General features: G+C 46.9%; 2 protein-coding genes across 2 annotated transcripts; one reads left to right on the top strand and one right to left on the bottom strand.

Moving 5' to 3' along the window:
• The first annotated feature begins 447 nt into the window (after positions 1–447).
• POLR2C (RNA polymerase II subunit C) lies at positions 448–11,629 on the top strand. Its single transcript, XM_083370540.1, has 9 exons — positions 448–645; positions 3,549–3,598; positions 3,707–3,775; positions 4,705–4,757; positions 7,031–7,159; positions 8,172–8,223; positions 9,379–9,547; positions 9,834–9,908; positions 10,820–11,629. Exons 1-9 carry the CDS (start codon positions 560–562, stop codon positions 10,962–10,964), a joined length of 828 nt encoding a protein of 275 aa, XP_083226666.1. The 5' UTR covers positions 448–559; the 3' UTR covers positions 10,965–11,629.
• A 5,124-nt stretch (positions 11,630–16,753) lies between these two features.
• Positions 16,754–21,255, bottom strand: LOC310645192 (metallothionein A-like). Its single transcript, XM_083370729.1, has 3 exons — positions 21,030–21,255; positions 18,692–18,757; positions 16,754–16,986 (listed from the first exon to the last, which is right to left on the bottom strand). Exons 1-3 carry the CDS (start codon positions 21,058–21,060, stop codon positions 16,892–16,894), a joined length of 192 nt encoding a protein of 63 aa, XP_083226855.1. The 5' UTR covers positions 21,061–21,255; the 3' UTR covers positions 16,754–16,891.
• Positions 21,256–26,602: the final 5,347 nt, after the last annotated feature.

Genomic DNA, 26,602 nt, shown 5'->3' with positions numbered 1-26,602 from the left:
AGGCGAGAGAGAGAGAGAAAAATAAGCCATTTCCGATGTTCATAGCAGTTCTAAACTAGACCCAACGTAGGGGTTAGACTGGAAGACCTCCACGGTCCCCTTCCTGCCCTATGAGTCTTCCCATTTTCTAACCCCCCAGCTGAGGGGCTGGGGAGAACCCATAAAGACCTAAATGTGCTTTCTTGCTAACCCCAGTTTAAGGATGGGCAACTATCTTGACTTCACCACCTGTGGACTTCAACTCCCAGAATTCCTGAGCCAGCACAGCTGGCTCAGGAATTCTGGGAGTTGAAGTCCACAAGCTCTTAAATAAGTCTCCCAGGTTGGCCAACCCTGCCTTAAACCCACCGGCTATCCCTCGCTGAGCGCAGCGGGTCAGCCATCCAAGCGCCCGGAGCGAGCCCCGCAGAGAGGCGGCGAGAGGGCGCTCCAGGGCCGGGCTCAGAAGGCGAGGCGGGGCGTCGTGCTCCGGGTCCTCCCGGTCGCTGGGAGGCAGGCGAGCGCCCGTCCGGCTCCGGAGAAGGAAGCGCCGAGGCGCAGCCAGACCACCGGCCCCGCCATGCCCTACGCCAACCAGCCCACGGTGCGCATCACGGAGCTGAGCGACGACAACGTCAAGTTCATCATCGAGAACACCGACCTGGCGTGAGCAGCGGCAACCGGGCGCCCGCCTTCCCCTGCCCAAAGCCGGCCCGGGAAGGGGGGTCTCAGGGGAGGGGAGGGGTCTCTGCACGGCCAAGCCGCCCTGGACACGCAGGACTTTCCCTGCCCCATCCCCGCGTGGGGAGATCCAGCCACGGCCAGCCGGTCTGGACACGCAGGACTTTCCCTGCCCCGTCCCCGCGTGGGGAGATCCAGCCACGGCCAGCCGGTCTGGACACGCAGGACTTTCCCTGCATGGGTGTATACAGCCACGGGCAGCCAGTCTGGACACGCGGGTCTTTCCCTCCCCTGCCTCTGCGTGGGGAGAACCAGCCGTGGCCAGATGGTTTGGACACGTGGGTCTTTCCCCACCCGCATGTGGGGAGATCCAGCCATTCTGGACGTGCAGGACTTTCCCTGCCCCGTCCCCGCGTGGGGAGATCCAGCCACGGCCAGCCGGTCTGGACACGCAGGACTTTCCCGTCCCCACGGGGGGGGAGATCCAGCCAGGGCCAGCCATTCTGGACACGCAGGACTTTCCCTGCCCCGTCCCCGCGTGGGGAGATCCAGCCACGGCCAGCCGTTCTGGACACGCAGGACTTTCCCTGCATGGGTGTATACAGCCACGGGCAGCCAGTCTGGACACGCGGGTCTTTCCCTCCCCTGCCTCTGCGTGGGGAGAACCAGCCGTGGCCAGATGGTTTGGACACGTGGGTCTTTCCCCACCCGCATGTGGGGAGATCCAGCCATTCTGGACGTGCAGGACTTTCCCTGCCCCGTCCCCGCGTGGGGAGATCCAGCCACGGCCAGCCGGTCTGGACACGCAGGACTTTCCCGTCCCCACGGGGGGAGATCCAGCCAGGGCCAGCCATTCTGGACACGCAGGACTTTCCCTGCCCCGTCCCCGCGTGGGGAGATCCAGCCACGGCCAGCCGGTCTGGACACGCAGGACTTTCCCGTCCCCACGGGGGGAGATCCAGCCACGGCCAGCCGGTCTGGACACGCAGGACTTTCCCGTCCCCACGGGGGGGGGGAGATCCAGCCAGGGCCAGCCATTCTGGACACGCAGGACTTTCCCTGCCCCGTCCCCGCGTGGGGAGATCCAGCCACGGCCAGCCGGTCTGGACACGCAGGACTTTCCCTGCCCCGTCCCCGCGTGGGGAGATCCAGCCACGGCCAGCCGGTCTGGACACGCAGGACTTTCCCTGCATGGGTGTATACAGCCACGGGCAGCCAGTCTGGACACGCGGGTCTTTCCCTCCCCTGCCTCTGCGTGGGGAGAACCAGCCGTGGCCAGATGGTTTGGACACGTGGGTCTTTCCCCACCCGCATGTGGGGAGATCCAGCCATTCTGGACGCGCAGGACTTTCCCTGCCCCGTCCCCGCGTGGGGAGATCCAGCCACGGCCAGCCGGTCTGGACACACAGGACTTTCCCGTCCCCACGGGGGGGAGATCCAGCCACGGCCAGCCATTCTGGACACGCAGGACTTTCCCTGCCCCGTCCCCGCGTGGGGAGATCCAGCCACGGCCAGCCGGTCTGGACACGCAGGACGTTCCCTGTCCTGTCCCTGCCTGGGGAGATCCAGCCACGGCCAGCCGGTCTGGACACGCAGGACTTTCCCTGCCCCGTCCCCACGTGGGAAGATCCAGCCACAGCCAGCCATTCTGGACACGCACGACTTTCCCTGCCCCATCCCCGCGTGGGGAGATCCAGCCACGGCCAGCCGGTCTGGACACGCAGGACTTTCCCTGCATGGGTGTATACAACCACGGGCAGCCAGTCTGGACACGCGGGTCTTTCTCTCCCCTGCCTCTGCGTGGGGAGAACCAGCCGTGGCCAGATGGTTTGGACACGTGGGCCTTTCCCCACTCGCATGTGGGGAGATCCAGCCAGGGCAGCAATGGGGGGCATATTGGGCTGCCTTGCTGGCAGCCACCCCTGCCCGAGTCTTTTGGATTATAGGTAGTTGCTCATTTAGTGACCATTCAAAGTTGCAACAGCCCTGAAAAGAGGGACTTACGACTGTTTTTCACACTTTATTTATTTATTTATTTATTTATTTATTTATTTATTATTATTTTGACTTATATACCGCCCTATTCCCGTAGGACTCAGGGCGGTTTACAGGGCAATTAAAATCATACCATACAAAAGTTAAAAAATTTAAAACAGTTAATTAAAACAGTTAATTAAATTTAGAGCCCAAAATTAAAAAAGTTAAAGCATTAAAACCCAATTAAAACCCCTCAGTCTAGGCCGGACAGCTCTAAGAGCCAAGTTTTTTATGACTGTTGCGGCATCCCCGTGGCTACACGATAAGAATTCAGATGTTTGGCAACTGGCCTGTATTCATGACGGTGGCACCGTCCCAGGGTCCCCGTGATCCGCTTTTACGACCTGACAAGCAAAGTCAGTGAGGAAGCCAGATTCTCTTAACCCTGTTACTAACTTAACAGCTGCAGCGATTCACTTAACAACCGTGTCAGGAAAGTTTGTAAAATGGGGCAAAATTCTCTTAACAACTGGCTTGCTTAGCAGTGGAAACCTTGGCCTCAATTATGGTCGTAAGGAGAGGACTACCTATACTGCAATGGGGTCTTGATGGGGCTGCCCTTGAAGGTCAAGCTGCAAGTGGTTTAGCATGGGGGGGTTGGGGAGGAGGCAAGGGTCACTTCAGCAGGCCCACTGCTTTCTCAAACTGGGCAACTTTAAATCAGAATTCTCCCAGAATTCCCCTGACAGCATGGGAAATTAGGGTTCATCACCCAGTCAGCCAGATATTCAGACTGGATTTGGAACGCTTATCCACCTATCAAAGCCTTCCTAGAACTGGGATAATTATTACAAACTATTGCAATTTAGATGTTGTGAATATTGTGGTGGTTTTTTTTATTATTATTCCAGAGTCGCCAATTCCATCAGGAGAGTATTCATAGCAGAAGTTCCTATTATAGGTAATGTCCCCGACATTTGTCACGTCCTCTCATTCATTCACTTTCTCTTTGTATTAATTTGAGAAGAAACTTCATTTGTGTTTTACGTCATTCTTATTTTGTGTTCAGCTATCGACTGGGTTCAGATTGACGCCAATTCATCAGTGCTGCACGATGAGTTCATAGCACACAGGTTAGGTGAGTACTCATACAACAGAAGGAAAAAGCTTTTTTCTTGTAAATTTTTATTTTATTTCATTCGGAAAATGAAAAATACAAGAAAAAAAATTACCAAAAAAAAACCAACAGAAGGAAAAAGCATCTTTAGGAATTCTCTAGATCAGTATTTCTCAACCTTGCCCATTTTAAGATAGGTGGACTTCAACTCCCAGAATTCCCCAGCCAGCTATGGTAATTCTGGGATTTGAAGTCCACATACCTTAAAGCAGAGGTCCCCAACCTTTTGGTCACCAGGAACCAGTTTCGTGGAGAGAGGTTTTTCCACGGATCGGAGGGTGGGTGGTTTTGTGTGCTGCCTGCATCCCACGGATGGGGTTTCACTTGTTTGTGCGGCCCAGGCATGCCACAGCCCGGTACTGGTCCACAGACCAGGGGTTGGGGACCCCTGCCTTAAAGTTAGCAAGGGTGAGAAACACTGATTATAGATTCAATTAGAATCATTGCTATTTACACGTACTATAAGGGACACGGTGGCTCTGGGTTAGGACGCTGAGCTTGTGGATCAGAAGGTTGGCAGTTTGGCAGGTTGAATCCCGAGTGCCGTGTAACAGAGTGAGCGCCTGTTACTCATCCCAGCTTCTGCCAACCTAGCAGTTCGAAAGCACATAAAAAGGCAAGTAGAAAAATAGGGACCACTGCAGTGGGAAGGTAACAGCATTCCATGCACCTTTGGCATCTAGTCATGCCGGCCACATGACCACGGAGACGTCCTCGGACAAGCGCTGGCTCTTTGGCTTTGAAACCGGCCCCTAGAGTTGGAAACGACTAGCATGTGTGGGGGAACCTTTACCTTTACCTTTACCTTACACGTACTCTGCCAGATAGTTCTGACTGGATTGGAACTTTTGACTATTTTTCATCATCAATTAATTTCTCTCCCCCCTTAGGTCTGATCCCACTTACCAGCGACGGTGTGGTTGATAAGCTGCAATATTCCAGGGTGAGTCTAAACCAGCGATAAACTATATTTCTGGAGGATCACTATGAGCAGAGAGATAAAGATGGAGGCTCAAAATTCCTTTTTCAATTCTTCTCCCAAGGCACCCTTGCTGCAGAATGCTAAATTAATAGTAGTAGTAGTAGTAGTAATAAATTAAATTTATATGTTGTCCAACTCCCTGTGACTTCTTGTCCTAGATTGCACTTTTGTTATGGTGATTATTTATTAAATTTGCTTTGCTGGACTCAGGTTGGGCTTACAATACAATGCATTTTTTCATAAAATGTCCGCAATACAAACTTCAAACACAATGCAATGCCATTAAATCACAATATAAAAATAACCAAAACAATAGTGGAATGGAAAAGATGGGATTGATTTTATTCAGAACAAATATGGGACTACAAAGTATCATTTAGCATTTGAATAGTTATTAGTTATTGTAACCAGAGGCTATATTATTTTTCTTTTCTATGGCTAAGGAGAGTTAAAGTGCGAGAGGGTTTAAAGAGCAATTATAGTAATTAGAATATTTTAGAGTAAGATTGTATGATGTAATACCCTGTATTTGGCTCTGGGAAGTCGGGGGTGGTGGTGTTGGGATGGGAGGGAAGGGGAGAGGGGTGGGGTAGATGGGGTATATATTTTAAAAATTGTATTTTAAAACTTTTCAATTAAAAAAAATAACCAAAACAATTAACCAATGGTGAACAGTCTGGCTTTCTAGACTTTCAGAAGACCAGGTCCAAAGTAGCTAGTCTGGCTTTGGGAAAGAAGCCAGAAGAATGATAGAAAAACAGCCGTTTCGCCCTGCTCAATGGGGCACGGCTGAACTTGGAGAAACTCTTCCCGTTAGTGAATTCAGAATTGGAGATAGCTGTGCAATGACAAATTTGCAGTATCGATGTTCACCTTACTAGATAGCCCAGTCAGTAAACATACCAGATGAGTTAATTCTATTTTATTTTAATTCTATTTTATAAGAGAATGCTGTGTGTGCTGCAGTGGTTAGAATGCAGTAGTGCAGACTAATTCTGCCAACTGCCAGCAGTTCAGTTCTCACCAGCTCAAGGTTGACTCAGCCTTCCATCCTTCCGAGGTCGGTGAAATGAGGACCCAGCTTGGGGTTTATGTTGTTGTTGTTTTGTTTTGGGGGGGCGACATGCTGATTCTGTAAACCGCTTAGAGCTATAAAGCACTGTGAAGTGGTATATAAGTCTTAAGTCCTATTGCTATTGTAAAACTACATTAACAGAACCTTGTAATCCTGAAAGCACAATTAGTCGATTTACAACGGTTCATTTAGCGACCGTTTAAAGTTACAACAGTGCTGACAAAGTGACTTATGACCATTTTTCTTACTTGCAACCACTGCAGCATCCCCAGGGTCAGATGATCAAAATTCAGACGCTTGGCAACTGACTTGTATTTATGACAGTTGTGGGGTCCCAGGGTCACATGATCCCCTTTTGCAACCTTCCGACAAACAAAGTCAAGGGGGAAGCCGGATTCCCTTCACAACCGTATTACTCACTTAACAACTGCAGCGATTCTCTTAACAGCCGTCTCAGATAGCAACAGAAGTTTGGGGATCGACTGTGGTCACGAGTTGAGGTCTGCCTGTAATTCGCTTGCATATCTTTAGTTTCTGCCTGCTGTATTTATTTGTCTCGTGGCACATTCACATCGTATGTCAGTAAAAAGGAACACGGGTAAAATACAAAGCGTAGAATATAAAATCTGAAATCTTAACTGGAAGATTACAAACTAAGTTGCAGTGTGTGTGTGTGTGTGTGTGTGTGTGTGTGTGTAAACAGCCAGGAATCCAGCGAAATCTCCGTTATAGGCTCTCTTTTGACCTCTGCCTCTCTTGTGTTGGATAGTTTGGGGTTTTTTGGCCCCACCGTCACCGTTCAGGGTTGGCATTTTGCTCCGCTTATAGAGGGCATCTGCCATGGCCAGTGGCCAGTCCGGGCCAGTGTGTGGCCTCATTTAGAGCCAAGGTCCCCAACCCCAGGTCCGTGGGACGGTACCGAGCTGCGGTATGCCAACAGCCGGTCCGCACAAACAAACACAGCCCCATCCGCGGGATGCAGGCAGCCACAAAACCACGCAACCCTCTGGTCCGTGCGCAAAAAAAAATCCTCTTTCCATGGAACCAGTCCCTGGTGCCCAAAAGATTGGGGACCTCTGCTTTTAGAAGACTGATATTCCCTGGGTGAGTTGAGCTCCAGAAGGATCCCTCATCCTTCCCGTCTCCCCTTTTTTATCAGGACTGCAACTGTGATGAGTTTTGTCCCGACTGTTCAGTGGAGTTCTCTCTGGATGTCCGGTGCAATGAAGACCAGACTCGGCATGTCACATCTCGGGATTTGATCTCCAACAACTCCCAAGTTATACCGGTCAGTATCCTGTTCTCAAGGGATGCGGTGGCTCAGTGGGTTAGGACACTGAGCTTGTCGATCTGAAGGTCGGCAGTTTGGCGGGTCGAATCCCGAGTGCCACGTAACAGAGTGAGCGCCTGTTACTTGTCCCAGCTTCTGCCAACCTAGCAGTTCGAAAGCATGTAAAAAATGCAAGTAGAAAAATAGGGACCACTACGGTGGGAAGGTAACAGCGTTCTGTGCACCTTCGGCGTCTAGTCATGCCGGCCACGTGACCACGGAGACGTCCTCAGACAAGCACTGGCTCTTCGGCTTTGAAACGGAGATGAGCACCGGCCCCTAGAGTCCGTAACGACTAGCATGCATGTGCGGGGGAACCTTTACCTTTTTTATCCTGTTCTCTCTCTCTCCACATGGCCGTCCTCGAGGGAGGTTGGGTCAAGAGATGAACAGGGCCAAAACTCCAAGAAAGCAACTTGATGGTTGCAGACCGTTTGCAGATTCTAGAAAGCTTTGTGCAGAAACGCTTGCTTCTTTCGAAGGACAACGCGGGTTATTTGTTCTCATTTCTTATCGTTAGTAGTCCATAACTCTATTCAGGCTTCACGAGTTGAACTGTCAGACCTGCTTCGACCTGGGCTTCTAAGTAAAAACGATCCCTACCTCCGTTTGTTGAGAAAGGTGTGGTTTACTAGAAGTGACGTGAATTAACAGCAGTTTCAAAGCCAGAACTGAGAGTTTGCATGTAAAATTTTCCCAGTTAACTTTCCTTCCTTGCTCCCTTCCCCACTGCTTGTCTCTCATTGTCCAAACGATTTTAAAAGAGATGTTTTGGAAACAAGTCGCTCTCCGTGTGGCACTCTTCTCCCGGGGAAACAACCTTGGAAACTTTGTAGGTTCTCACCGACAAATCATCTCGCAGTTCAGCTTCGTTTTACCCCAAGCCTTTGCTCTCCTTTCCAGCCTTCTCCCCGGAGGCTTAGGGCCAAATGGCATTGTCCTTGTTCTAACTTTCCTTTGTCCCCTGCAGGTGACATCCAGGAGAAGGGACAATGATCCCAATGACTACGTTGAACCAGATGGTACGTTCCCAAGCATGGCTGGCTGGGGAATTCTGGGAGCTGAATTCCACAAGGCTTAAAAGTTGCCAAGTTTGGAAAACCCTGCTTTAAGAAGGAGGAGCATTCTGGCTGATCTATGAGCCATCACTTGAGTAGTGGATACCACAGCTGTAGTTGGTACTAAGAGTCCATTTTCATGGGACAGCTATAAGCTTGGGCAGATGATGGTGGTGATGATTAAGGAAGGTATTGGGCTGGAGAAGACTTTTTCTGAGCAAGACATCCCACATCTTACTTTATAGCACTTAGACTTCTATACCGCTTCACAGTGCTTTACAGCCCTCTCTAAGCGGTTTACGGAGTCAGCCTTTTGCCCCCTAACAATCTGGGTCCTCATTTTACTGACCTCGGAAGGGTGGAAGGGCTGAGTCAGCCTTGAGTCTGTCAGGATTGAACTCCTGGCAGTGGGCAGAGTCTGCCTGCAATAACGCGTTTTAACCACCGCGCATCATGGAGGGACGGAGGAATAGAAGGAAAGGCAATAGCAATACTTGAGACTATATAAACTTATACACTGCTTCACAGTGTTTCACAGCCCTCTCTAAGCTGTTTATGGAGTCAGCATATTTGTCCCCAACAATCTGGGTGCTCATTTTACTGACCTCGGAAGGATGGAACGCTGAGTCAACCTTGAGCCGGTCAAGATCAAACTCCTGGCAGTGGTCAGAGTCAGCCTGCAATATAGCATTCTTCATTTATGGCAGGGGTGTCAAACTCAATTTCATTGAGGGCCGCATCAGCATTGCGGTTGCCCTCAGGGGGCTGGGTGGGCGTGGCCTACTGGGTGGGTGTGGCTAGAGTGCGTATGGCCTACTGGGTGGGTGTGGCCAGCTCTACATCGTTGGCATCAAGGGTGCCTAGGGGGGCCTGGGCAGGAGTGGGAAAGATCTGAGGGTCTCTGGCAGAAGGAGGGTCTCTGGGCCAGGGCCAAGGCAGTGGGGGCCGTTCCCTCACTGTTTCCAGGATGGCTTCGCGGGCCACATGAAACCACTTCGCGGGCCGGATCCGGCCCCCGGGCCTTGTGTTTGACATGTCTGATTTATGGGCACCCATCGCCATTCTGATAAGCCAACAGTCCAACAAGATGTACCGTTGTCCCTTTTTTTTTTTTTAAAGACATCCTGATTGTCAAGTTACGCAAAGGCCAAGAACTAAAGCTCCGGGCCTATGCTACGAAGGGCTTTGGTAAGGAGCATGCCAAGTGGAACCCCACAGCAGGTGTGGCCTTCGAGTACGATCCAGACAACGCCCTGCGTCATACAGTCTATCCCAAGCCTGAGGAATGGTAGGTTTCTGTAAAGCTTTTCCTTCTTGTTCCTGTTTGGTCAGTCAGATGCTTCTGATTTTTGTGACCTGAAAGACGTCTTTTCTCCAGGACTGTCTTATCAGGACCTGCCTCTTTTGAGTTTCCCTCAGGTTATTTTGACATCTGGGCTGGCATCTAAACCACCTTGACGTCCGACATCCTGGGTTTTTTTTTTGATTGCCTGTGATCTTTCCCAAGGGTCTTCTCTAGGGGTGTTTACCTTTGCACCCGGCCACATCAGTTCTGTGTTTCTGTCTCCTTCTAGGCCAAAGAGCGAATATTCTGAAATTGACGAAGATGAAGCCCAGGCTGCCTACGACCCCAACGGGAAGCCAGAAAGGTGAGGGATCGGGTATCTGAACTATATTTTCTCCAACTGGAACTCAGCTGGTTGGACAAGACTACAGGTACCGGGTTTCCACAAAAATAAGACCGGGTCTTATGGAATTTTGCTCCAAAAGATGCGTTAGGGCTTATTTTTCAACTGAGTCTTATTTTCAAGGAGATACGGTAGTCCTTACAACCAATCACTTAGTGATTGTGGAAAGATACCATGGACTTCCCTGGGGGTGTCTGTATGACCTGGATTTGAAGGGACAGTGGTCTCCCTCCCCCCTGCAGTCAGATGATCACACTTTGGACACGGCAACGGAGCTGCCTTTACAGACGTTTGCCGTGTCCTGCAGACATGTCACCACACACTACAATGGGTTTTTTTCCCCCAAAAAACAGCATTTGCTTCTGTTTTTTGTAAAAATGTCTCCCCAGCAAACCATCGGTTTGCTTAATGGCCAGGATTCACTTAAGAACTGCGGTATTTTGCTCAACAGCCACCACAATAAAGTCACAAAATCAGGTCAGCAATGTGGGTGACGCAGTTTACAACAGTAACGAGTTATAATAACGGGTGATGGGCATGTTCCATTGCAGTCGTAACTCAAGGATTACCTGTGGTCTAAACAGCCAATTAGGACGGTGGCATTCTCTTACCTCCCCTGAAACCAGCACAGTGCTTTGTTCACACTTCAGCTTAATCCATGTTTTGTTTTAATCCTGGCTTGTTGAACACCATAAATAATGGTGCTGAAAAGCAACGATAATGGATCAAAGGCCAGGAGCCCAGGGAATTGTCAATTCAGGGGCACATCAGTGCAATAATTAAATTAATAAAACCGCAGATTACAAACCCCAAATGCTAGGTTTCAATCGTGGGTTAAATTAAGGTCCCCCAACCTTCTTATCCCTGCTCAGGTTTTACTACAATGTGGAGTCCTGTGGCTCTCTGCGTCCCGAGACCATCGTACTCTCGGCCTTATCAGGCCTGAAGAAGAAGTTGAGCGACCTCCAAACTCAGTTGAGTCAAGTGATCCAGAATGAAGTGTTGACCATAAACTAATGTTAGTTCACTGCTTGGAACAACCCTGGTTTCTGGGAATGATAAAAGCAGCTGAGGTCACCGGCAGGCCTAATTTGGTCAGAGGAAACTCTTGCCTCCAAATCCAATACCCGTTGGTGTTTTTCTCTTGCTAACTTTGGGTCAAAACTTTGTTTGTTCTAAATCAGTGTTTGTCAACCTCGGCCATTTTAAAATATGTGGACTTCAAATCCCAGAATTTCCTGGTCACCATAATGCATAGACTTTAACTCCCATGTTGGCTGAGGAATGCTGGGAGCTGAGGTCTATACATCTTAAAGTTGGTGGAGTTGAGAAACGCGCTTCTAAATTGCATTCAGCATTCTCTTAACAACATATTGGCCAACCTTGGGGAATATTTAAGGCTCGTGGACTTCAACTCCCAGAATTCTCCAGCCAGCCGTGCTGATTGGGAATTCTGGGAGTTGAGGTCCACAGGTCTTAAAGTAGCTAAGGTTGGACACCCCTGCCATGGATGTAGGAATACGTGGCTTGAGAATAAGACCACCAACCTTATCTCTCGTTCTCGTCTGAGGTCTTGAATGAAAAATCTCCAGTTTGAGGAAGGTCCATGTTATCCAACAGATGTTTGTTCATACATAATAAAAAATAAATTCTCTATTGAGAAAGGGATGTCTGCATTTTTATTTTTCCTTCCAGCTCAGAACACGCTCCAGAGTTTGACAGTATCTGTACAAGTATATGGAATTTCTTCCCTATCAATTACTTTTTTTAAAAAAAAATGGATTCCTTTCCTCAGCCTATTTGTGTTGTGTATCAGGTAAAACTATAGGTTTATGAACCTAGTACAAGCAGTCCTCAATTTATAACCATTCATTTAGTGGTGGTTGGAAGTTAACAACGGCACTGGAAAAGTGAGATGGCCGTTTTTCACATTGACAACTTTTGCAGCATCCCCATTGGTCGTGCCATCAAAATTCAGACATTTGGCAAATGGCTCATATTTATGGCGGTTCCAGTGTCCCGGGGTCATGTGATCCCCTTTTTGCGACCTTCTGACAAGCAAAATCAATGGGGAAACCAGATTTGCTTAAACCACTGTGTTACTAACTTAACAACTGCAGTGATTCACTTAACTTAATTGCAGTAACAAAGGTTTAAATAGAAATATACACAAACCTGCCATACTAAACGTAACCACTTGGTGGCGCCAGGCACTTGTGGATGAAAATAATGTCTTTAGTTTGAAGTGCACAGCACGAACTACTGTAGTAAGACTGCCAAGCTTACAAGCAAACAACCTGCAGTTAGGTCCTACAGGGGTAGGCAACCATAGCTTGCTCAGGAATTCTGGGAGTTGAAGTCCACAAGTCATAAAAGAGCCAAGGTTGCCTAACCAAGTTAGGCTCATCCCTTGCAATAACCAGCTGCCACTCCTTTTTTGCAAAAGCCAGGAAGGTATTAACACAAATGTTTTGTTGGAAATACTGATGAAGTAATATCAGAAATTACAGCAACTGGAAATGGATAGTCACAATGATTAAGAGAGAACTGGGCGCTGCAATATTTTACTCTTTGGTGCTTAATGCAGCACATTTGATTTTTTTTAAAAATAAATTTACTAAGTTTGTTGAATTCTGAAATAGGGCAGATGCACATAATTGCCAGATAAATAGTGGAGTCTGCTCCATAATCCAGCTAGATTAAAATTGCTTTGTATTTCAGCTTGTTTTTTTAATCAAATATTGTGTTTTAAATATTGGCTATGTTGAGTTGATGTATGGATGGATTTCACTGTTGGTCATGCTTATTTATGCTTTAAGGCGATTGTTGATAGCCTTTAGGGTTTTGTTTATTAGTTTTGAAAATTGCTTTTATTGGAGTGTTGTGGTTAGCTTAAAGAAGAGGAGGAACTATACACACTGAAATCCTGTAGCACCATCAAACAACAACATCTGCCTATCCCAGGTCCTTGGGAAGGACTCAACAGGTGGATAAAAATGCCAAATCCATCCTGAACATCTGGCTGACTGTGCGGAACCATCCATAATAGCAATAACCCTGGTGGGATAAAAAGACACAAGAATGGAGCGTTGTTTCTATTAACAAAGATGAACTGATTTTTTTTCCCCTCTTGGCTGTCTCTAATTCTGCCCATAAAGAGAGCCCGTGAAGATATTTGTTAGGTGAAGCCTGATAGAAATGCCCCCATTTTGCGATAGGCTAAGTTTTAATTTAGGACGTTGCGTGCAACCATCCACTGAGGCTTGTAAGCCGTCTTGTGCAAATCTTTTGAAAAGATGTTCAACGCTTCCTCCCTTTCATCAAATTCCAGGCAAACTTCTAGAGAGGAAAGGCAGCGTTCTTGCTGTGCAAATTTGTCTACACACACAAGCTCTCTCCCTTTTGCCCTGGGCCTCAATCCTGCTGGAGCATCACCCTCCACAACTCTTAAGTTGCTGATTGCAGCAATACAGCTAACAGTGTGAAATGTATTTCAGCCCAAAGCCATGTCCCTCATCATCTTGGCAAGAGGGTGCCAGCACGTTTCTCTGCTCCTGTGTGCCCTGCCTGGGCACGGCTCATAAATAAGGGTCTGAGCTCCAGAAATGTATGTTGGAGAGGCTAGTATCAATATTCAAAGGTGAGCCTATCTTCTTGAGAAGGAATACATATTCTAAGCAGATGCTTGGAAAGGCTGGCACATTGTTTCAAAAAAATGCGGGGAAACCCCTTGCAATGTGATTTTATTATTATGGGCAGTGATCAAAGTTAAATCTATATACTACTAAAATGACAGAATAATAGAGTTGGAAGGGATCTTGGAGGTCTTCTAGTGCAACCACTTATTCAAGCAGGAGACTATACCAGGGGTAGGCAACCTCGGCTCTTTTATGACTCACGGACTTCAGCTCCCAGGTCCATGAGTCATAAAAGAGCCGAGGTTGCCTACCCCTGCTCTATACTGTCTCAGACAGGTGAATGTCCAGTCTCTTCTTAAAAGCCTCCAGTGATGGAGCACCCACGATTTCTGGAGGCAAGGCTGTTCCACTGGTTAATTGTTCTCACTGTCAGGAAGTTTCTCCTTAATTCCAGGTTGCTTCTTGATCAGTTTCCATCCATTGTTTCTTGTCCTGCCTTCTGGTGTTTTGCAACGTAAGTTGACCCCCTCTTCTTGGTGGCAGACCCTCAAATACTGGAACACTGCTGTCAGGTCTCCTAAGAAGTCCTCAACTTATCAAAATTGAGCCAAAGATTTCAGTTGCTAAGTGAGACCTTTGGTAAGTGAGTTTTGCCCCATTTCACACGACCATAGGGATGCTGCAATGGTCGTTAAGTAGGAAATAAACAGTCCTAGGTCAATTTTTTCAGTGTCATTTACTGACCTTGGATGATCGGTAAACAAACTGTTATAAGTGAGGGATTATCTATAATGACACATTTCTCTGGATCACCCTTTGGTCACTTTTTGGAGCCAGGAATATTGATATGCTTAGATAAGCGTGTCTGCCCATAAACCTAACCCTGGTTTTCTTCCCCCCACCCCAATTTCTCCAAAAGCTGGGCAGAGTTTGTTTATGGAGATTCTCAGTCATCTGGGTCACGGTTATGCCAAAGGTGCTTTTTCAAGAGGCAACCAGACTTCCTTGTTTTTCTTGGAAGACTTTTTGCTTCTCATCCAAGAAGCTTCTTCCGCTCTGACTGGATGGTGGGGAATCAACAGCGGAAGAAGCTTCTTGGATGAGAAGCGAAACATCTTCCAAGAAAAACAAGGAAGACCGGTTGCCTCTTGAAAAAGCCCTTTGGGCACTGGGCAGAGTTTTTGTAGTTTTATTATTTGCAGGCAGCAGGCCCAATGGAGTGGGGAAGAGTTTCATTCTAAAGCCTGAGGGGCTTGCACCCTTTCTCAACCTCAGCCTCTTTGAGAGGGAAGGACCTCCACACTCCCAGAAGCCCCCAGCCAGCCTTTAGACCCACTTCACAGTTATCAGGCAGGTGAAAACTAAACCAGGTTGGACAGCGGTCTTCAAACTGGGCCCTTTTATGACTTGTGGACTTCAACTCCCAGAATTCCTGAGCCAGAATTCTGGGAGTTGGAAGTCCACAGGTCATAAAAGGGCCCAGTTTGAAGACCCCTGCACGCTGGCTGAGGAATTCTGGGAGTTGAAGTCCACAAGTCATAAAAGGGCCCAGTTTGAAGACCCCTGAGGTAGGGACTCCACAACATTTCCCTCAAATTGGCTCGTTCAAGGATCATGTTTTTGTCAATCTCTGCAACAAGGGAATCCTGGGAGCTGGAAGTCCATACATCGTCCAAGTGGTTGGAACTGGGAAACGCTGAGCTATAGGAACAAGCTTCTACTTGTTGCTTTTATCATCTCAACTTAGGATCCACACAGGGCCATCCCTGCCCCCAAGAGAAAACTCGTCTGTCGGCTCTGGTTTTTCAGCCACCTCATCTCTCAAAGATTACTTGCTTCCCACTCCTGCAGTTCCTCTCGTTTTGCCTCCAGTTCAAGCCCTCATCTCTCTCGTTTTGGAACAAGTTTCTAATTAGGTTGATGAGACTAAGGTGAGGCATCCTGTGCTCTTTGGCTTTCCACCTGTTCACCTGAGAACAGGTGCTGCCGTTTCTCTTCTCAAGAAGGCAGGGAGGGAAGAAAGAAGGAATCAGCCATGCAGGAATGAGTACAGGTAGTTCGGCTTACAATTATTTACATCATCACTGAAAAATGTGATTTTTCACACTTATGACCATTGCAGTATCCCCAAGGTCCCGAGATTTATATTCAGATGCTTGGCAACTGACTCATATTTACGACAGTGGCTGTGTCCTGGGGTCATGTGATCCCCTTTTGCGACCTTCTAACAAGCAAAGTCAATGGGGGAGCCAGATTCTCTTAACAACCATGTTACTCACAGCAGCAGTGATTAACAAGTGACAAGAAAGTTGTAAAATGGGGCAAAACTCACTATTTCTCACTTAGCAACATAATTCTTGGGCTCTACTCTCTACAAAAGTCAGTCCCTTGCATTTGAAGCTGTTGACAAACTGCCTTCCCCAATGTGGTCTACATCAGGTAGGCCTGGACCACAGCTCTCATCATCCCCAGTCAAGGCCAGATGATTTCCACAGATCTATAGCCACACAGTTGTTATCCTACAGCCCAGGTGTGCTCAACCTTGGCCACTTTTAAGACCTGTGGACTTCAACTCCCAGAATTCCCCAGCCAGCTTGCTGAGAATTGCAGTTCAGGCCCATGGCAACCAGTTCTCATTTGCAACATCCTGTAATCACAGGATTGTAATTTGTTTAAAAGATTTTTTTGGCGAGTTCTCGTCAAACAATCCTTTGGGGAAAGATTTGCTTAACGATTTGTTTGATTTATTTAAAGACCACAGTGGAAATAATGGTCAGAAATTCAGGTCCGGCCATGTGATAAAACTCATTTAATAACAACCCTGGACTTATGATGGAAATTCCTGTCCCAATAGGGGTCAGCCTATTTTCCATAGTACCTGACAGTAGGAGAAGCAGCAATGGATGGAAATCTATCAAGAACAGAAGCAACCTGGAACTAAGGAGAAATTTTATATATATACACAAAATCTAGGTCCATTTGCAATGTGGTTTGCTTGCTTTTGGATACACAGAATGTGTGGATTATATGTAGATCACAATGTTTAACGAACCCCCAAGATATATTCAGAAGGACTCTCCCAGACTTCTATGTAGGTGATGACCATTAAAAACCAGGTTTGTAACTTGAAGAAACCCACTCCCACAATCAAAAACCAGACAGACTCCGTTTGTCTGAAGTCAGCTTTATTTTCATGCTCTCCAGCTAGAAGCAATGACAACACGCATTGCTGTAGCCTGAAAAATCATATTTACTGTACAACAGATTTAACCTAGTTACAGGGGGAAAGAAAAGTTGGCCAAGGGTTCAGGGGCAGCAGCTGCATTTGTTCACAGAAGGGTCTTTGCAGACGCAACCTTTTGCACAGTTGTCACAGCTGGCTGGGCAGCAGGAACAGCAGCCTGGAAGGAGTCAGGAAAAACAGGAGGCAAAATAATGTGAGAAAGGGGGGTACAAGCAATCGATAAATCAGCTTGGACGCTTGTTTGAAGGCAAAGAATTGGTTTTCTAGATCAGACTGAAAGTCTACACTGGACTGGTTCAATTCCCACATTCAATCTCAATCTGACTCAGTTTCCAAATGGACAAGCCATATTTTGCCCAATTTACACAGCCCAATAAAATGTTCAACCAAGAAATTTATTTGTAGCTTCAAATATCTATAAAATCTTGTTAGGGAAAAGACAAGAATATCCTCCTGGCTCAGAATAAAATTCTCTAGAATGCACAGGATTAAACCTCAACTACATGGTAATTGCGTACTACTGAGAATACAGCCGGAAGGGACCTTGGAGGTCATCTAGTCCACCCCCTGCTCAAGGAGGAGACCCCTATACCATTTCAGACAAGCGGCTGTCCAGTTCTCTTCTTAAGCGCCTCCAGTGATGGGAGTACCCACAACTTCTGAAGGCAAGCTGCTCTAGTAGTTGATTGTTCTGTTAGGAACTTTCTCCTTAGTTCCAGGTCGCTTCTCGCCCTGCCCTCTGGTGCTTTGGAAAATAGGTTGACCCCCCCCCTTCTTTGTGGCAGCCCCTCAAATATGGGAACACTAATCCTTTTCTCTAGACTAGACATACCCAATTCCTGCAACCGTTCTTCCCATGTTTTAGTCTCCATTCTAATGGGTACTTCATAGCACAATTATATGAACTGGAACTGTAATATCTTTCAAGAGCGTTCAGTCTGTCCAAACTCATGGACTGTCAGGACCCACCTCAATCCACATCTTAGGAAATAAGAACTCTTGGATGCAAGTTTAGGATGGAATCGATTGTTAGATTCCGTCTTGTTTTGCCACAAAGTTACATTTCAATCCTATATAAAGCATTCCCATTTCAGCCCCTCCCCTCATCCCTTTGGTCAGATGTCAGGCCCTTCCATGGGAAAGGGAACTCTCCTTGGTTTTATGGTTATTGCTTCCTTTTTTGTTGTAAATGAAGATGCAATCCAGATCTATCACTCCCCCTCCCTCCCCCAGTTCAAATGTTCCCTGTTTGAAGATGCCTAAAGTCTATCCTCTCCCCCCCCCCTCGGAGAGATGGCAGAATCCCCAGAATAAGCACATTGTTCTACCTATACATTTATGAAATGTGATATAAATGGATTCTGACATGGACCCTTATTCAAGAGCGTTCCAATGACACCCTGGGACTAGGTAAAGGTTCCCCTGCACATGCGTGCTAGTTGATTCCGACTCTAGGGGCCGGTGCTCATCTCCGTTTCAAAGCCAAAGAGCCAGCGCTTTTCCGAGGACGTCTCCGTGGTCATGTGGCCGGCGTGACTAGATGCCAAAGGCACACGGAACGCTGTTACCTTCCCGCCGTAGTGGTCCCTATTTTTCTACTTGCATTTTTACGTGCTTTCGAACTGCTAGGTTGGCAGAAGCTGGGAGGAGTAACAGGCGCTCACCAAACTGCCGGCCTTCTGATCAACAAGCTCAGCCTCCTAACCCACTGAGCCACCGCGTCCCTCTACCATGGAACTAGTTAGGCTTATATTGCAAGTCTTACGTCAAATCAAATGACTTGCAATGTCCCCTCTTCTTCTTTAAAAAAAAAAAACAGGTTCTTTTAACCCCCAATTGGATTTCTAGAAAACAAGGCTTACTTTTTTTACACGAAGTACACTTGCAGTTTTTGCATTTGCAGGATCCATCACATGAGCAAGAATTGCCTGAAAACAGGAAAGGAAAAGAATAGATGTCACTGGATGAAAGGGAGCATCACAAACCACACCTGTGAGTCAACACCTTTCATGAAGAACCGGGTTATCCCGATACAGCAGGGGTCTTCAAACTTCAAATGTTGGGAGTTGAAGTCCACAGGTCATAAAAGGGCCAAGTTTGAAGACTCCCGTGACACAGAAACGGTTCACAACTCTCTTCCCAGTTGAGTTTTGCCCGCTTTCCAGGACAAGCCTTGAGCCTTGGTGGAGCAGTGGGCTAATGCCTCCTTAAGTAACACCGGCTGCCCGCCATTAGTGCAGGTTTGAGTCCCACCAGGCTCAAGGTTGACTCAGCCTTCCATCCTTCCAAGGTAGGTAAAATGAGGACCCAGATTGTTGGGGGCAATTAAGCTGACTTTGTAATAATGCCGCTTGTGGGGGTGTGTGAAAGCCCTAATAAGCAGGCATATACATAGAATGAAGGCTACTGCTAAGCTGCCCTGAGTCTTCGGAGAAGGGCGGGATATAAATGGAATTAAAATAAATAAATAAATAAATAAAAATTTGTGAAGGGCCTTAAGGCTTAGGCAATTGAAACCTGTAATAGTTCAAGTTTGCCATTAAGCTGTAGCATCGGACAATTTGAACTGCTCTAGGCTTACTGGGGTTGCTAGCCTCATACCAAGGATCCCCGGGGCCAAGTTTCTACGGAAACCCCATTTCTCCCAGCCTTCAGGAGCAGTAGAGAAATGGATAGATTTGTAGAAAGTCAAGTTATTCCTTCAAAGGAACTAGAGGGAAACAGAACAGGCAGTTTCGTGGCAATTCTCTTCATTTCCCAGCCAGTTTTACTCCCACATTTGCGGAAAACAGGAATAAATTAACAGGAAAATCAATTCCCCTTTGAGAACAGAGGCAAAGAGTCTGGGGGGGGGGAAACTGCCTTGTTTTACCCTGCATGAACTTTTTTTTAAAAAATTGGAAATTTGAGCCCAGTAACCCCTACCAAATTGCAAAAAGCATTTTTTAAAAAAGATCTTGGGCCTTAAGATTATGATAAAAGGCCGTAAACAGTTCAGAAGCAAATCTTTCTGCAAAAAACTAGGTTAACGTTTCAGCCTTAAGTAGCAGTTTAAAAAACCTAATTCGTCACCTGGTGCAGAGAAAGGAACTTTGTGGGCACGGTAGGATTTGGGAGATTTCCCCCCCCCTATCTGGAGTTTCCTCTAAGACACCCAACGTGCTTTTCAAAGTTAAATTTGGGTGGCTACCCTACCCCAGAGACAAGAGAAAATTCTTCAGGTTAAGCTATGCCTTAACCATGGTTTAACAAACCTAGTTTAATTCACATTAAACTATTGAGTTAACCGTGGTTTTAAAAGCTACCAAAGGCTGGAGTCGCATATGCTAAACCAGAACTAAAACTGTAGTTTACAGCACGCATTGCCTGCTTAAGCGTCAAGCAGCTGCCCGGAACAGTGTATAGCAGCTTCTGCGTGTGTCTTTGTATGTCTCTCTGTGTGTGTGTGTGTGTGTGTGTGTGTGTGTGTGTGTGTATAAAAGATGGGGGTAAACCCCAATTAGAGGCGGAACAGTGTATAGCAGCTTCTGCGTGTGTCTTTGTATGTCTGTGTGTGTGTGTGTGTGTGTGTATAAAAGATGGGGGTAAACCCCAATTAGAGACCTGGCAGAAACACCCAGAAAGAGTTCGCGGGACCCGGGCAGAAGAAACGGGTCTCTTGCAGCACGTCGGAGGCGGACAAACCTCACTCGCTTCCCGACACCTGGAGGGCTGGCAAGGCTCAAAGCCACGAAAAGCCTCCTTAAGTATCACCAGCTGCCTGCAATTAGTGCAGGTTCGCGTCCCACCAGGCTCAAGGTTGACTCAGCCTTCCATCCTTCCCAGGTAGGTAAAATGAGGACCCAGATTGTTGGGGGCAATAAGCTGACTTTGTAATAATGCCGCTTGGGGGTGTGTGAAAGCCCTAATAAGCAGGCATATACATAGAATGAAGGCTACTGCTAAGCTTGTAAGCCGCCCTGAGTCTTCGGAGAAGGGCGGGATATCAATGGAATTAAAATAAAATAAAAATAAATACATCTCCTGCGCTGAATCCTGGCTTACTGCTTTCGTACAGCAGCCGGCTGGCTGGCTGGCTGGCTGAAGCCAGCCGGTTCGGCAGCAAAGAACGGGTTTCTCAAGGGAGGGGAGTCGCTTTAGGCAATGCAACCCCCGCAGGCAACGCGCAGAGCTCGTGGGAAAGCAAGAAGCCAGGCTTACCGGTGGCGCAGCCGCAGTTCTGGGGATCCATTGCAACGAGAGAGAGGAGAGACGCGCAAACAGATCAAGGCGAACGAAGGAGGAACGGGATGGTGCGGGGCTGCCCACCGGCGGCCTTTTATAGCGGCCGCGAGGTCAGCGAGGCGTGTGCAAAGCGCCCATCCCTCCCTGCCTCCCTCCCTGGCCTGCGCACGGGCCGCAGCGGGCGAGGATGGGCGCAAAGGAGCCGGTTCAGCGCCGCGCGCAAAGCCCCGAGCTCGCCTCCGTTTTGCAAGCGGGCGCCCGCGGGCACCGGCTTCCCCCCACTGCCCCCGGAAAGCGGCGGCGGCGGCGATCAGGAGGCTCCGTAGGCGAAGCAGCAGAAGCCAGCCCGCAACTAACACCACTTTGCCCGGCATTCACACCAGGGGAGGCGCCGCGGGAGGGGGCGAGCAATCACTGCTTCCAAGCGGGGTCTGGGGACCCCGGCCTGATTGATCTCCTGGCAGCTGTTGAGGGATCGCCGCCGCCCCCCCCCCTTTCCTGGGTCCTCACTCTGCCGTGGAAGCAACAGGTGGGGGGATCCAGGTTGGATCTCTGTGACCTTGATTGGGGAGGGGGCGATCTCTCGGATTTTGAACTTTGGGGGGAAAAAAAGTGCAGAGAAGAGCAACTAAGACGGTTACCTAGTGAGGCCACACCTGGAATACTGCAGCCAGTTTTGGTCACCATACTACGAACAAAAGATGTTGAGACCTTGGGGGAAAAAATGTACGGAGAAGGGCAACTAAGATGATCCAAACCCCGGAGACTAAAACATGAAGAACGGTTGCAGGAATTGAGTATGGCTAGTTTAGAGAGCGACAGAGAATGAGGTGGCTGGATGGAGTCACTGAAGCAGTAGGTGTGAGCTTAAAGGGACTCCAGAAGATGGTAGAGGACAGGAAGGCCTGGAGGAACATTGTCCGATGGGTCGGACACGACTTCGCAACTAACAACAACAAGGTTTAGAGAGAGGAAGGACTAGGAGTGACATCATAGCGGTCTTCCAGTATTTGAGGGGCTGCCCCAAAGAAGAGGGGGTCAATCTATTCTAAAGCACCTGAAGGCTGGACAAGAAGCAACGGATGGAAACTGATCAAAGAGAGAAGCAACCTGGATTTAAGCAGAAACTTCCTGACAGTGAGAACAATTAACCAGTGGAACAACTTGCCACCGTAAATCGTGGGCGCTCCATCGCTGGAGGTTTTTAAGAAGAGACTGGACAGCCATTTGTCTGAGATGGTGTAGGTTCTCCTGCTTGAGCCTCACACATGCTGAACCTCACTCATGCGGAACTCATCACCCTATTGGTTCCCCATTAAAATTAAATCAAACCAGGTTTCTCCTAGATTTAATCATTTCCCCCCCAGTGCTTCATCTTAGCTAATCAGCCTTTCAGCTCAGCACATTTGGACTTAATGAGGACTTAAACGTGAAAGCATCAGGTTGTTTTTTTTAAAAAAAATTGTTAAATAATTTTTAAAATCCCACCCAGAAGAAAACAGGGCCGAAACATTGCCTGTATGGTTTCCGTGTATCTATTTTACAATGCTTTTTAAAAAGATATACACAAAATAGAAAAGAAACAAACAAAACGCCTAAAAATGCCAAAATGTAGCAATCATCAAAGTAAACGAAAAGAAAGGGGAAAACACGACAAAACTATCCGTACCTTTGATATCTCTCCAACGTTAATCATTAAGCTTTCTAAATCAAAGAGCATAAATAAGACTCTTGTTGTAAAATGCCATGGAGCCGGTGCCAGTTTTTGATGATTAGGTAAAGTTGCCTTTTCAAACAAAAACAAATCGCAGATATTCACCACTATTGCATAAATTACATGTCTTTCAAATCCAACCGCTACTATCGGGTGTACTACTACTTTGGTAGTTTGAGACCTTAAACTACCGTAATTCTTTTAGCCCAGGGGTGTCATCTCAATTTCATTGAGGGCCACATCGGCATTGTGGTTGCCCTCAAGGGGCCGGGTGGGCATGGCCTGGGTGGGCGTGGCTAGAGTGCGTATGGCCTACTGGGTGGGCGTGGCCAGCTCTACATCGTTCGCATCAAGGGTGCCTATGGGGGCCTGGGCAGGAGTGGGACAGATCTGAGGGTCTCTGGGCCAGGGCCAAGGCAGTGGGGGCCGTTCCCTCACTGTTTCCAGGATGGCTTCGTGGGCCGCATGAAACCACTTTGCTGGCCATATCCGGCCCCCGGGCCTTGTGTTTGACATGTCTGTCTTAGCCCGTATCCCAAGGTATTTCATATCCCCCAAAGTTGGAATCTGATTAAGTTTGAGGAACTGGCCCTGGAGAAAAAGAGAGAGAATAACAGAATTGGAAAGGACGATTTACATTAGTGTCTTGTGATGAATTAGTCTTGTGATGGATAAATGGATGGAAGATTTAGATGGATGATAGGTGGTAAGACAGACAGATAGATATGGTGGCAGACATCACACACACACCGACAGACAGAGTCTTGATGGCCCAAAACACTGAAGCCATTTCCATTTTTCCTGGTCAAACTATGGCTTTACAGCAGTGTGCAAACTTCCCTCTCCTCATTCAGACGGGTTGCTGCAACCACTAGAGCAGTGTGCAGCTGTTAAGCCCACCTCCTTTTGCACATGACAATGCAAACAAATGTCTCCCTCCCGAAAATGGAGTGCAGCGCGCAAAAGGGACACGGTTGATGCTGAGTCAAGCGTGAGTCAGCAGATAAAGCTTTAGTTAGTTAGCAAACAATGACAGCACCCAGAGCATGTTTTAATATGGGCTTCCTTGAACTTCAGGAGGAACATTGCTTTAATTTTCAGGTTGGATCCTCTTGGTATTTAATTGATTTATTTAAGTATCCCTCTTCCCTGCGCTGTTTGTGTAGAAAAAAACCATCACAGTTTCATAGGGCAAACAACACCCAACAGTTAAAAATACTATTCAGACCGTGCAGTTGGGGCTGTGTTTGCACAGCTCAATTGGTTACTGAGTTATCCCCTTTGTGGGTTTGGAAAATAATTAGTGAAAGCAGGCTGGGTTCTCCCAATCTGCTAACCAGTAAAATATTCACCAATGTTGTTGTTGTTGTTAGCTGCGAAGTCGTGTCCGACCCATCGCGACCCTATGGACCTTCCTGTCCTTCCTTCCTCCAGGCCTTCCTGTCCTCTACCCTCTTCTGGAGTCCATTTAAGCTCACGCCTCCTGCTTCAGTGACTCCATCCAGCCACCTCATTCTCTGTCGTCCCCTTCTTCTATTGCCCTCGATCTTTCCCAGCATTAGGCTCTTCTCCAGTGAGTCCTTCCTTCTCATTAGGTGGCCAAAGTATTTGAGTTTTAGCTTCAGGATTTGGCCTTCTAAAGAGCAGTCAGGGTTGATCTCCTCTAGGACTGACCGGTTTGATCGCCTCGCAGTCCAAGGGACTCGCAGGAGTCCAGCCCCCTGCTCAAGCAGGAGAACAGAGTGAGCGCCTGTTACTCGTCCCAGCTTCTGCCAACCTAGCAATTCGAAAGCACGTAAAAATGCAAGTAGAAAAATAGGGACCACTACGGTGGGAAGGTAACAGCGTTCCGTGCGCCTTTGGCATCTAGTCATGCCGGCCACATGACCACGGAGACGTCCTCGGACAAGCGCTGGCTCTTCGGCTTTGAAACGGAGATGAGCACCGGCCCCTAGAGTCGGAAACGACTAGCACGCACGTGCGGGGGGACCTTTACCTTTACCTTACAGTTGTACCGCAGCTTGCAGAGGAAAGAGGGTGGCTGTTAAATGTGGACAACTTGTCCTGAAATCAAGACTGACCCTGTTTGGCAAAGCTTTTGCTGCGTTGCTCTGGGAATAAGCACGAAGATCCTTGGCAGCATCAACCAACAAGCAAGGTAAACCTGTGGCTTGAGGGGAGGAGTATTTGGAGATTAACTACTAGGAATTGGATTGGATAATAGCTAGCTAGCATTTTTGGCATGCACTTCTCCAGAAGGTACAGAAAGTTCTTGCAACCTGATTCTAAACTTACTCAAGGAGAAGGACTTGATTTTCTTATCAGGAGAGGCCCACCAGCCACCTTACAGAAAACTCTGGTTTATCTGCTCCACAAAGATGAGATTCTGTCTTAAAAGTTCAGACTCTCCTTGGCAAACAAGAAAAGGAGGGAGAAAGATAGCTATGGAATGAATGAAAACCCAAACAAATCACCTAAGACGGCACCGTCTTAGGCCTAAAGATATTTACTCATGTAGTAGGCTGTATTGCTATTATCCTCCTCATCTTCTCCACTATCTTCTGCTATCCTAATGATTTATCATTTGTTGGTATCTTATGATTAATGATTGTAACTATGATTTATGACCTATGTCCTATCACTTGTTGTTTGTAGTACACTGAGAGCTTAGGCACCAGAGACAAATTGCTTGTGTGTCCAATCACTCTTGGCCAATAAAGAATTCTATATTCTATTCTATTCTATTCTATTCTATTCTATTCTATTCTATTCTATTCTATTCTATTCTATTCTATTCTATTATTCTATTCTATTCTATTCTCTTCATTCTATTCTCTTCATTCTTCTATTCTATTCTATTCTATTCTATTCTATTCTATTCTATTCTATTCTATTCTATTCTATTCTATTCTATTCCATTCCATTCCATTCCATTCCATTCCATTCCATTCCATTCCATTCCATTCCATTCCATTCCTGTTCATTCTATATTCTATTCTATTCTATTCTATTCTATTCTATTCTATTCTATTCTATTCTATTTATTTATTTATTTATTTATTTATTTATTTATTTATTTATTAGTTTTTATAAACCGCCCTTCTCCCGAGGGACTCGGGGCGGTGTACAGAGGAAGGAAGGTATACAGACCGAACAATAAAATAATAAGAAACACTAATGAACACAAACTGGGACCCCAATTAACGCTATTCTATTCTATTCTATTCTATTCTATTCCATTCCATTCCATTCCATTCCATTCCTGTTCATTCTATATTCTATTCTATTCTATTCTATTCTATTCTATTCTATTCTATTCTATTCTATTCTATTCTATTCTATTCTATTCTATTCCATTCCATTCCATTCCATTCCATTCCTGTTCATTCTATATTCTATTCTATTCTATTCTATTCTATTCTATTCTATTCTATTCTATTCTATTCTATTCTATTCTATTCTATTCTATTCTATTCTATTCTATTCCATTCCATTCCATTCCATTCCATTCCATTCCATATTTTCTATTCTATTCTATTCTATTCTATTCTATTCTATTCTATTCTATTCTATTCTATTCTATTCTATTCTATTCTATTCTATTCTATTCTATTCTATTCTATTCTATTTTCTGTTCTGTTCTTGTGTTAATTCCTGGATCAAGAGAACTTACACCGATCTCAAAGCTAAACTCATTCGGTCTCTCTCTCCTGCTGACCAAGCTCCTCAAACCCCCAAGATAACTTTAGGTGCCCTCATCCCCATGTGCAAAATTAGAAGGGGGAGGGCTGATCTTTTTTTTTTTAAAGAAAAAAAAACACCTTGAAGCACAGGA

The sequence above is a fragment of the Vipera ursinii genome (genome assembly GCF_947247035.1).
Source record: "Vipera ursinii genome assembly, chromosome: 10".
Classification (NCBI taxonomy): Eukaryota; Metazoa; Chordata; class Lepidosauria; order Squamata; family Viperidae; genus Vipera; species Vipera ursinii.
The sequence above is the reverse complement of the archived record's forward strand: the minus strand, read 5'-3'. Positions and strand labels throughout refer to the sequence as shown.